Source organism: Raphanus sativus, chromosome 9, assembly GCF_000801105.2.
Source record: "Raphanus sativus cultivar WK10039 chromosome 9, ASM80110v3, whole genome shotgun sequence".
Taxonomy (NCBI): domain Eukaryota; kingdom Viridiplantae; phylum Streptophyta; class Magnoliopsida; order Brassicales; family Brassicaceae; genus Raphanus; species Raphanus sativus.
Genome location: NC_079519.1, coordinates 23,276,821 through 23,289,470, shown reverse-complemented (window position 1 = coordinate 23,289,470; position 12,650 = coordinate 23,276,821). Strand labels below are relative to the sequence as shown.

At 29.7% G+C, this 12,650-nt stretch overlaps 1 protein-coding gene across 2 annotated transcripts; it reads right to left on the bottom strand.

Annotated features, from left to right (window-relative positions):
• Positions 1–8,594: 8,594 nt before the first annotated feature.
• On the bottom strand, positions 8,595–10,557 carry LOC108824310 (uncharacterized). 2 transcript variants are annotated; one of them, XM_018597712.2, is made up of 4 exons: positions 10,361–10,557; positions 9,518–10,084; positions 9,042–9,177; positions 8,595–8,901 (listed from the first exon to the last, which is right to left on the bottom strand). In XM_018597712.2, the coding sequence occupies exons 2-4, from the start codon at positions 10,014–10,016 to the stop codon at positions 8,844–8,846; spliced, it is 693 nt and encodes a 230-aa protein (XP_018453214.2). In that variant the 5' UTR covers positions 10,017–10,084; positions 10,361–10,557; the 3' UTR covers positions 8,595–8,843. The 2 variants fall into 2 exon arrangements, with proteins under 2 accessions (XP_018453214.2, XP_018453216.2); XM_018597714.2 differs by having other exon boundaries at positions 10,348–10,556.
• Positions 10,558–12,650: the final 2,093 nt, after the last annotated feature.

Sequence of the window (12,650 nt, the reverse complement as noted above, 5' to 3'; positions counted from 1 at the left end):
GAATATGATAATTAATGGATCTTGGCTCATGCTAGCGATATTCATATCGATTATAGATTTTGTGGGCAGACTAGTAGTATTTTCCAAGTGTTTCAATTATTATTTTTTATGTTTTCCAAATGCTCGGTGCATGTTTCCCACTGGTTGTAGCGAATTTGGCTTTGTGAATGGCACATTCTCCATATATTTATATTCCCTATGCACATTAAAAACCACATTCACCTATTATCATCACATACTAAAAGATAATTTTATTATTGGTTTTTAACCCCCAGCTTATAATTTCAATAATATATGTATTTCAAAAATATGTACTACTTCCTCCGTTTCATATTACTTGTCGTTCTAGGTTTATTCATACAAATTAAGAAAATATTTAATTTTACATATTTTCAAAATAAAAACACTATTACCAATATACCTAACCATATATCAACCAATATAAAAATAAAATAGAGAATATTTTCAATAAATTTTACATTGAAAACCAAAAATGACACTTATTTTAAAACGAAAATTCTACACTAAAACGACAAATAATTCAAAACGGAGAGAGTACTTATTTTAAGACATACTCCTCCATATCACTTTAAATAGTTTTTAAGGATTTTCAAAATAATTGATGTTCTCAATTTTCTAGATAAAATTTAATGTCACTTAAAATTTATAATAAAATTACAAAATATTATATATTTTTCATTTGTCAAAATAATTTTATTTAATCCTATTTTTATATAACCAAGATAAATTACATAAAATTTTGCATTTTCTTAATTTTTGTGATAAAATCTTAAAATCCTTAAAATGATAGAGAGAGAACATTAGAACTATACTCCCTCCATTTTTTAGTTTAAAATTTATACACATAAAATACAAAAAAAAATTCCTTATATTTTCTAAACAAAACATCATTTATTGTTCACCTAACTTTAATTTAACCAATAATAAAATAAACTATACTCCCTCCGTTTCGATTTAATTGTCGTTGTAGAGAAAATTTTTCGTTTCAAAATAAGTGTCGTTTTAAAGTTCCAATGCAAAATTTATTAAAGAGATTCTCCATTTTATTTTTATATTGGTTGAAATGTGTTAGATATATAGATAACTGTGTTTTTATCTTGAAAATATACAAAATCATATGTTTTCTTAATCTGTGTGCATAAAATTAGAACGACAATTAAAATAAACGGGGGAGTATAACATTAAAAATTGAAAATTTTATTTAATTTGGAACATTTTTTCTAAAATGTCATATATTAGTACATTCGTAAGTTTTGATTACAAATGCATATACATTATTTTCTGTTATTGTATATTTATCATATTTTAATAAGATTTCAATTAATACAATTAATTTTAAAAATTTATAAGTTATTAGTATTATCTAAAATGTCACCGTAAACGTAAAATTATATATTTTAAAAACATTTCTTTATGATATGTACCTTTTTTAAACAGAGAAAATATATTTAAACGTATTTTGATGATTGATTCAACCGAAAACAGACCCATAATTTGAAGCAAAACTAAAAAAATGATAACGTATAAGGTTTTATATGAACATGGAGGAAAACAATAAAATCATGAAAAGAAAAGAAGAATATAAACAAGTGACAGAGAAAAAAAAAAGAGGGGGCCAAAAAAGAGACCTATGATCTATGAATAATACCTTTTGTTGCAAAGAGACAAGTTCCACCATAGACAAATTATACTATATCACCAGCATGACCTGATATCCTAACCCGGAATATGTAATTCTATAAATACAACACTTCTTTCATTGAGGGAAAAATCTAGATTTTTTACTCTAATTGCTAAAGCATTTTTTTCAGAGTTCTAGCCTCTCATTTGCTTGGTGCCCCGGACCGAGCCTGTATGCTACACCTGTCAACCTCGTTATTTCATGAATCCATCTTTTTCATATATGGTACTATGGTAGGCACAATTTCGTGTCGATCTTGAGACTGTAGAGGTTATAGATAATCTACTAAGAGTTTTTTTTAATCTACTAAGAGTTTTAATATAATTTCTTTAAAATTTTAAAATTTATATTTATGTAAACTAATTTTTAAATTTTATTAGCTATATGTGAATGTTTCGTTTAGTTATGTCTAGAACCGATCATAGACATTACATGAAAAGTAATAGGAATCATGATAAAAAAAAGATATTTCCTATTTTTTTAATCATTTTTTTGAGTAAATGTAAAATTTTATTCAGTCGAAAAATCTTGTACATCAAATGCTTCGGTTTGTATTTAAATAATCAAAAATAGACTCCATGAAAGCTATTAAGTTGTTGTTTTTCATGTTTGAGATTGTCGGGTCTCAAACCAAGTGACTAATCCATTTTCCAGATATTTTTGTCCCAATCCTTTTACTGACAGCAGACGGAGTCTTAACTCTTCTGTCCAAGAACTTGATGAGACAGCTAACAGGTTTCGGTTGTTCACCATGTCTGCGCGCATTTAGCTCTTTCCATATCGCATGGACTGTTGCTTGAAAGATATAGCGTAATAGGAAGGTCTATGTGGTAATGTGGGGGTAAGCGTTGGGTTAGATATCATCACAATGATACCATTCCATTCCATTCCATATCTGTTTTGTGCAGCGACAGCTGAAGAAGAGATGGTGACAAGTCTCATCAGCTTCATTACACAACACACACATCTTGTCATTTTTTGCATAGTCAGTTCGTCTTTCATATCATTGAAATGTAAATGTTGGAGAGTTTTCCGAAATACTTTCGCAACATTTTTTCTGGATCATGTTAATAAGTTTAGAATATTTATCTCCTAAAAGACAAAATAATCCCAAAACAACGGAACATTTTGACTTTTAAGATTAATATATTTTATATGGGTTAGAAATTAACGTGTAGAATTTGAAATTGTAAAAGAATGTGGGGATGGACGGTTGAAACGCATTAAATGCTAATGAGTCGCCGACCTCGCTCATAGGGAATGTGGTATCTGCGTGAGCGTGGGATAGGGATCTCTTTTTTAACATAACTCTAATTTTCTAACTTTGGTCAACTGGTAAAATATTCGTTTTGTAACTAATATTATTATAAATTTAAAGACCCAAGAATACAATGTTGTAAGGCTGAGCAAATAAATCGAACCCGAAAATCCGAATCGAATCTGATCCGATAAAAATGAATCCGAACCGATCCGAACTCGATATAAATACCGAATGGATCTTGTTTTTTGGTATTTCGGGTTATGGATATTACCCGAACTGAACCCGAATTTAAATGGATATCCGATAGAACCCGAAATATTCAAAACCCCAAAAAGATCTATGCCAAACATAATCTCAATTCATAATATGTATTCAAAATACATTAAAATATATTGAACATCTGAAATATTTATCTATTATATAAAGGTTGGTGGTTCTAATACATGAAGATTGATGATTAAAAATGGCTGTTGAATTTTGAAATATTTAGATTTAGATTTAGATTTTGTTTTCAGTAAAAAATGTTTCTCATTTCATGAGGTCGTAGTTTTCGTTTTATGATTTTCCTTTCGTTTGATTTTGAATGATCATGTTGATGTTCTTTTCTTATTTTTAAATCGATTTTATTTATGTTTTGGTTAAAAAGGTATAAGTTAAGTATTCAAAACCAAAACAAACTAATTTTACTTATGTTTTGGTTACAAAGTAGGTATAAATCAGATATTTTTAAACCGAAGAACCAATTGGGACCTGAACCCGAAAGTATATTGGGTTGTACCGGTTCTTGAAGATTTACTAACCCCGACCCGAACCCGATAGAATCCGAACCGGTCCCGAACCAAACTTTTAAATAATCCGAATGGCACTACAAGAAAACATCGGTATTCTGAGTGACATACCGAGAGAAAATGAGTTCCTCGGAATTTTCTGACGAAAAATCGAGGAAATACCGAGGAAACCAAGAAATATTTAAAGTGTATTTTTTCGAGGGAATACCGAGGGACAATAAATATCGTTTTCGAATTTCAATGCAGAATTTATTAATTTTTTTTCTCTTCCATCGTTTTTTTCCTCGCTTTCCCTCAAATTTTGTAGTCAATGATTTTTGATTAAGCGATCACTATGTACATGTATTTTGGATCCATATTGAGCAGTTACAAGATACAAACATCAAAAAATTTAAAGTGTACTAATATTTTTAAAATAAAATAATCTATATTGTAAATTATATATATATATATACATATATATATATATATATATACATATGTAACTATTTTAAAATAATAAGGCCTTGTGTAGCACGGAAGGTAATCTAGTTTAAACTAAAACAAAAACAAATAAAAATTCTAAAACATCACTTAAAGTGAATATTCCGGAAGGATATATGTTTTATAGTTTTGCCACATATAAAAAATATTAAATGATTATAAGTGTATTAATTTGTGATTAACTATTTCTTACAATTTTTAGGTAATCAAAATTCAATAAACATAATTAATTTATTTGAAGTTTAAAATTTTATCTCTTTTAAAATATATTGAATATATACTTTAAAAACATGGATCATTTGAAAACGCATACAGTATGAGATTCAATTTGAAACCTTATTGGGGAATTTTCAAAAATACCACTTTCAAGGTACCATTATTCATTTTTACCACCACTAAAGACACATTTTCAATAATACCTTATTTATTAAAATGGTAAAGACTCTTATATCTTTGTTTTTATATGTTTTTCAAAATTCTAATCCCAAATTCTAATTCCTAAACCTCCAATTCTAAACCCTAAACCCAAAATCTTCAACTCTAAACCCTAAATCCTAAACTATATACCCTAAATTCAATATCCTAAACCCTAAACCCTAAAGTCTAAACTATAACCCTAAATCCTTAACTCTAAACCCTAAATCTTAAACTCTAAACCCTAAACTATATACCTTAAACCCTAAAACATCAAATCTAAACCCTAAATCTTAAACCTTTAAATCTAGACCCTTCATTAAAAGTAGTGGTAAAAGTGGTTAGTGTAAACATGAAAAGTGGTACTATGAAAATGGTATTTTTGGCAATTTCTCAACCTTGTTTAAATAGATTGCTAGAGAGAATGTGAAAAAAACGATGGAAGAGAAAAGAATTTATTAATTCGAAAACGATACTTCGTTGCAAAATAAGTGTCGTTTTCGAATTTCAATGCAGAATTTATTAATTTTATTCTGTATTTTATTTTTCTATTGGTTGAGATACATGGGTAATGATGTTTTTGTATGGAAAATATGCAAAATTTAATGATTTCTTAATCCGTGTGCACAACTGTAAAATGACACTTATTCAGAAACAGAGGGAGTAGTTGGGTATTAATTGGTAAATTTTTCATAAACAAAAGATATTACTAACAGTTATTAATTAAATAAAATGAAATTATTTTGGAATATTCTCTAAAAAGTAAAATAGAATAATACATTGGGATAAAACTAAATTCTATTTTGGTGTTATTATTTTAGAGTAAAAAAAATAAATAATACATTGAAGATGTTTATAGCACCGAAAAAAGAAGAAAACATTCAAAACACTATAAAAAGAAAACAAAAAAAGGGATAATCACTGACTTTCAAGATCCAAGATAAAAGGGTCAATGCATAAAAAAGAGAATCCAACATCACCACTCGCATAATTTTCTGAGTCAAGGCCGTGACTAACAAGAATACACAAGCTAATTTGACAAAGATTTGGCATCCGGAGTTGGATATTTGCATGAATCCCATACAGTCTTCTTTTTGAAATTTAAAATCTAATACATTCTTGAAGTAGAAAGAATTGACTAGAGTGTCTTCAAAAAAAGAAAGAATTGACTAGAGCAGCATGCACCATGGACGGTGACATGGGAAAGCATGATCTTTTCTTTTTGAGGGAAAGCATGAAGTCAAAGATGAATAGGCTTAGATACGCCTTGACTAGTTGATTTTAGTGCACGATCGATCCGCTTAAACGGGATGCATGTAACATGCAATGCCAATGCACGTTTACTATTTTCATATAAATTTAAGATTGATATCAATACTAATTATATTCTGCTGTATAAATATACTAAAGAAATACAAAACAGTTTTCTTCGGCGTTTTTCTTCTTTCATCTTCCTCTGGTGACCGGCGGTGGGGTTTATCCCGTCGGTTCGCCACTCCATATCTCTCCTCTTATCCAATTCCTCTCCTTGTCAAGCTAAAGGCTTTTCTCTTCCTCCTTGCTCCTTTTTCTCTGGTTGTGGTCGGATTGTGGCCAGATCTGAAGACAAAAACGATGTTTGGGTGTGTACCCGATGTTTCTGGAGAGAGGGCGAGGTCGTGATAGTCCATATGTTTGCAGGAGGCGCCGTCGTTTTGATAGATCTAGGGTTTGTCTTGAGCTGGATCTGGGTCAGATCCGCCACGGAGGCGTGTCGGAACGAAGCGCGTCGCTGCCTCTTCTACTCCGCGGACTTCCGCCTCCTCTGCTTTCCCTTGGTCTCCTCATTCGGCCGTCAATTTAGAGCTTCCCCGTCTTGTTCCCATGTTCTGAGACGAAACGGCGAGCTTGAGGAGCTCGTTGGGGACCTCTCCCTTAGCTCAAGTGTCAACAACCATGACTCCTATGGCGATATGTTCGATTCCTCCTTCCTGCTTCCGAGGTCATCTGCTTGGGTTTGAGGACAACCCGATGTGGTGGCTCACTTGCTATTCGGTGGAGTTCTCTATCAACTAATGGAATGCATGCTTCCAAGGAGAGTTATGCCTCTTTCTGTACTTCATGTCTCATTCAAAGCTCCGACGGGTTTGACTTAGTGCTCCTTTGCGGTTTCTGCTGCATTTTTTGTGTCGCGTGGGCGGTTTTGGAGCCGTACTGTACCGTCTACGCTTGACCGTAACCCGAACTTCCATGTTCGCAGCGTTACTACGGTGGAGCTTTTGTCTACCGGTCGAGATAGCTAGGTTTTGTTGGTCTGAGGTCCTCCTCCAGTGGAGCTCCGGGGCGTTTGCCAGCCGCTTTCGTTGATGCCTGCTCGGAGTCACTTCGATGAGTTCTCGACTGACTTTTCCAGGTTATTCTCTTGTTTCTGCAAGAAGCGCTTTGAATGGGGAATTACATTGTTGTATTACTTGTTCTGTTACCTATTAATTTTCAAGTCCTGTTGTGGGTAGCTTGGAATTAATTCTATGTATCCTAGTGGTTTTTTAATTTTTTTTGCGATCACTAGGATCAAAACTGCTCTTTGCAGATTGTGGTTTCAATTAAGTTTGTAACCGAAAATTTCATTTTCATCAATGATATTTACCATTTAGCAAAAAAAAAAAAAAATATATACTAGAGAAATTCCCCAGAATAGTTCTTTTTAGTTTCTCTTCACAGAAATAGCACTTAAGAAAAAAAAATGACCAAAAAAGTTTTATTAAAAAGTAAAATATGCATTTATATCATTTAGATTAACTAATCTAACTTAGGTTTAGTGTGAAGAGGTGGTTTAGAGTTAAGAAGTGAGTTTTGAGTATGAGTTTCAAATTTCAAAAAGAAAAATATATTAAATTTTTCAAAACAAAAAGATTATTTTGGTCATTTTATTTTTTTACTGCTATTTTGTGATAAAAACTTAAAAAATATTATTTGAGAGAATTTCCTAAATACTAAGTAGGCCTGGATATTTCGGGGTTTTGGATTGGTTTGTTTACATATATTTTGGATATTGTTTAGTTCGGTACAAAGTTAGACGATCCATTTACTATCTAACCTATTTTCGGGTTCGGTTCAAATAGTTTCGGGTTCGATTTAATTTGGATAGTAAAACTATAAACCTGGAAATACTCTGAAAAATTAGTTTTCATTTGGTTTCCGGTTCAGGTAGTACGGTTAAAATATCAGTTTTTTGACATCATTAAAATATCAGTTATTTACGGTAAAATATCAAATAATTAAGATGATCTAAGTAAAAAATTGAATATTTTCGATTACTACTGATATTTCGGATAAAACTATTTGGATACTTCCGGATAGTTCAGACACTTTATAATATTTTCAAATATTTTTTATACTTTTAATAGATTTTTAAATTATAAATATATATTTAGTTATGTTATATGTATATATAATTAATATTCTTATATATTTGAGTACCATTCGATTCTCGGTTCGTTTATTTCAAATATAAAAATATAGAAACCATTCAGGTATTTGAAGGTTTTAGTCTTGTTCTAGTTTAGGTATTTCAATTTGGTTCAATTCTGGTTTTTTTTTTGCTTAGCCCAAATATACATAGTATCTAGGAGATGAAGTTACAATAAAATTTAAATTTGAAGTATTTTTGTCATTTTATCTTTAAATAGTACTAGTTTGGAGATTTTTCCCTAAGAGATTATCACAAAACTTTTCTTTGTGCTATCTAAGAGATTTGACTAAAAAGAAACATATATACACCATGAAGAATAAACTAAGCTAGGATCTTTCTTGTTTAGTCGCATGATATCCCACCATGAAGAAATTTTCATCAGAGATTCATATTAGCTTCATCCGTATCTGTCATCAACTTCTGCATCAATTTTTTTCAGAGATAGATACTGATGCCTATAAAGCTCTAAAACAAGCAATGCAAAGCTTGCCATCATTACCATCAACCATCATGACTTCATCAGCATTATTGTTTTAGGTGATAAGACTCGGTTGCTGTACAAAGCCTAACCTTAAAGAAGGCTAGAGGTTCATCCATAAGAACATATATATACACGCAGAGACACACATGTGAGCACAAATAACAGAGCAAAAAGAACAATACAATGATGTCAAGAATTTAAGTACAAAACAAAAAAAAAGTACTGTTTTTGGTTTACATTACAAGAATCCCAAGAGAGCTATCTCATCTGTTAACTTCTCTTGTGTTCTCTTCATTGTCTGCACCCGAGACTCTCTTATACCTGAAATTTACACACAACATCATCAGTTCCAAACAGTGTTCTAAAAATCGGTCTTCCTCTCTACAAGACGTCTAACCACCCACCGCCTTGAACATTGGTTCCAAGACTTTGGCTCTGGTCGTTGAGGATAAGTATCTCACCTGAACGTCGTAGTAGGGCTGGGATCTATTCTCTCACGAGGAGCAAACTCATTGTAGAACTGAACAGAGACCATACGGTTGTTGTCTGGTGCAGGAGAATTGTCTGAACTCAAACTTGCATTGCTTGTGAAGAACCCTGCAAAAATGAGAAGTTGAGGGAGTTTGATGAGATAACATAAGCTTCGGTCATTCAACAACATAGAACAAAAAAAGAGATACCTAATAAAACCATTTGACCAGAGAGATCTCCAAAGCTAGTACAAGAAAGATGAGTATTGTGCAGTTGCTGAAGAACCAATATTAACACAAAAGATTAAAACTTTGTATGTTCTGTTATAGACACTACCCAAAAACCAAACTTAGCCTTTGAATGGTAACAGAACAATTAATAGTAACCAAAATCTCTTTTATACATTATTTATTATCCATATGTTTTTGTTACTATCAAAGCTTAAAAATGGTGTCTATTGGTTTACCTTGAAAGATAAGAAAGGCGAAGAAGATAACAGTGACTATCATAGCCAAAATGCTACTGCAAGGAGAAGAAGACTTTGCTGCTTTCATTCTTCTCATACGTTCAATCCTAGCACGCTTCCTCATAGCGAGCTCTGCGATCTCCCTCATCAGCTTCTGGTCGTTTGCAGTCAACAAAGGACCTTTAGGAGGTCTAGGAGGCTTTGAAGAAGGCTTCCTCGTCTTCTTAACCTTGACACTATCGAATTTTCTATCAGAAAGGTCCAGACTTTGGCTGCTTCTTTCTCTCCTCTTCCCATCTTGAATCAAGGGGTTTATCAGACCACCATCCTCATCGTCATCAGTGGTATTTTCAGACCTGTGTTCATAACTCAAACGCCCATTCCAAACCTGATCCAGAACAACATCTTCTTGATTGGTCGTTATATCATTGAAGCCAACACCTTCTTCAATGTCAACACCAAGCTCTTCTTCTTCTTCTCCTGAAACTATTTGATCCATCCCAACACAACACACAAGAGTCTTACTCTTAACTCCAAAGACTTGCTCTTTTATGTCCCTTCCTCTTCCTAAATATACAAAACATGATTAGCACATAACAATCAATCAGACAAAACTTGCTACCGACAAATGTTGATATGGTTTTAGCTAAAAAAAAAATAACTAACATAACCGAATCATTTGAATCAGCAGCTTTTAAGGACATTAGATTCGAAGAACATATGCAAAGAACAAAACAGCCCAGATTGTAGAAAGAAGTCTCTGCTTTTATACAAAGGTTTCAACTTTATAAGGTAAACAGGAAAAGTCTTATTCAGACAAAACAAACAACCTTAGAAACTCACGGATTCGAGCATAATCGCTGAGAATGTCGGAAGCCCTCGAGGCTGCGAGATACGAGGAAGACAAAAAGGTAAGACCCTTTGAAATCTAATTTTAAGAGAGAGAGAGTAATCCAACCCAAAATTAGGGTTCATATGAGTCAAAAGACTAAAATGGAGACCCAAGTTTGATTGTTTTTTTTATTTTATTTTGGGTGTCTCCACTATATATCCGTTTGATTTTTCTATTTATATAAATAGACAGAAGATACAAAACACACAAGAATGTCTTTTGGATTTTAATGTCGCCGAACCAAAATTTTAAATTTTGTTCTGAATTTTCTTTTATTGTTTTCGGCGGTCTTCTTTTTAAAACATAAAAAATACAAAATACACATGCCAATTATTGTCAGTTAACCACTACAATTGGATATGTATAATAAGAACATCTCTAACTCATTATTATTTTTACCTTTACATCTCTATAATATTATTTGAGAAGTCAGTTTCCTATGTATCGCGCTTGCGTTAACTCTCACGATGGTTGATTACATTGATACCCTTAATAAATTAAAATATTACATTTAATACCTATTATTTTTTTTTAATTTCCTTTTTGAAATTTTCCATACAACATATATATTTTTTTGTCGGCCATATAACATATATATTAAAAAGGAAAATTTGTAAATTTAAAAATCAAATTTAAAAATGAAAATATATGTATATATAATATGATTTCATTAAAAAGAAAATTTCACAAGATAATAGTATTCTATTTTAAAAATATTTTTAAATAACATAAATTATAATTTTGAAGTAATAAATACTTACTTTATATCTATTGTTTCTTAGATGAAAAATATATTTGCATATAATGTGATTTCATAAAACTAAATTTCAGAAAGATAATCTTGATATTAGAAAAAGAAATATTATTTATTTTAAAACATAATTTTAAACAATACAAATTATATATCTATCTATAATATAATTTGAGAAGTCAATTTCCTATGTGTCACACTCACGTTATTTCTCACGATAGTTGACTACACGGATAACTTTAATGAATTAAAATATTACATTTAAATACTATTATTTTTTTAGTTTTATTTTTTAAATTCTCCATATAACATATATATTAAAAAGGAAAAAAATATAAAATTTTAAAAATCGAATTTAAAAACAAAAATATATGTATATATAATATGATTTCATTAAAAGGAAATTTTACATTATAGTAATATTCTATTTTAAAAAAATTAAATAACATAAAATATACTTTTGAAGTAATAAAATACTTACTTTATATCTATTGTTTCTTATATGAAAATATATACATTTGTATATAATGTGATTTCATAAAAACAAAATTCAGAAAGATAATTTTGATATTAGAAAAAGAAATATTGTTTATTTTAAAACATAATATTAAACAATACAAAATATATATTTTCAAAGTAATATAAATATTTTGATATATCTATCTAATTTCTTAGATGATTACATAAAATAATTAAGTAACATAAACTAATCAACCTTAAATCGAAAATAATAGATTAAATTAAAATTAAGGAAGACAACAACCAACCTAAATGCAAATAAGAAAATTAATCAAATTTTTAATATATTTAGAATAAAAAATATTATAGTTGAATTCAGAGAAATAAATACAATCCAATATACCTAAATGATAACTAAATCGACTAGATATAACATATCTAAAATCATATGTTTAATTAAAGTAATGTAATATTATTAATATAAATTATACATAAAATTTATAAATTAAATTTAAAATTAAAGTATATAGCAATCAACTATCATAGTATATTTATTTTATAAATATTTATGTCCGTGCATGAGCACGGGAAAATCAGCTAGTGTTATGATAGAGGTAAAAAAAATTAATTCTATTTATAGAGAAAAAACATTCTTTTATTATAGAATCATATTTTTTTATTTTCAAAATAGTCTTTAACTTTTAAAATTTTATAGTTATAACCAAATAATTATTTTTATAAAGAATTAGAGTTTTGTAAGAATAGAATTATATTTTTATTTACATAATAATATTTTAATACAATTTTAGTTTAAATGAATTAATAATTTTGTAAAAATAAATTTAAAAATTGAAAGTAAGTAGAGTTAGTTATCAGCTTTTATAAATAAAAAGAAAATTTTGTAAAATTAAAATAGAATATTTTAAAAATATTTTTTTATAGAAACAAAAATAAAAGAATATAATGGAAAGAAACTCATCTCTATTTGAGATGTATTTTAAAAGGAAAAGTAATAGAATATGTTAGAGATG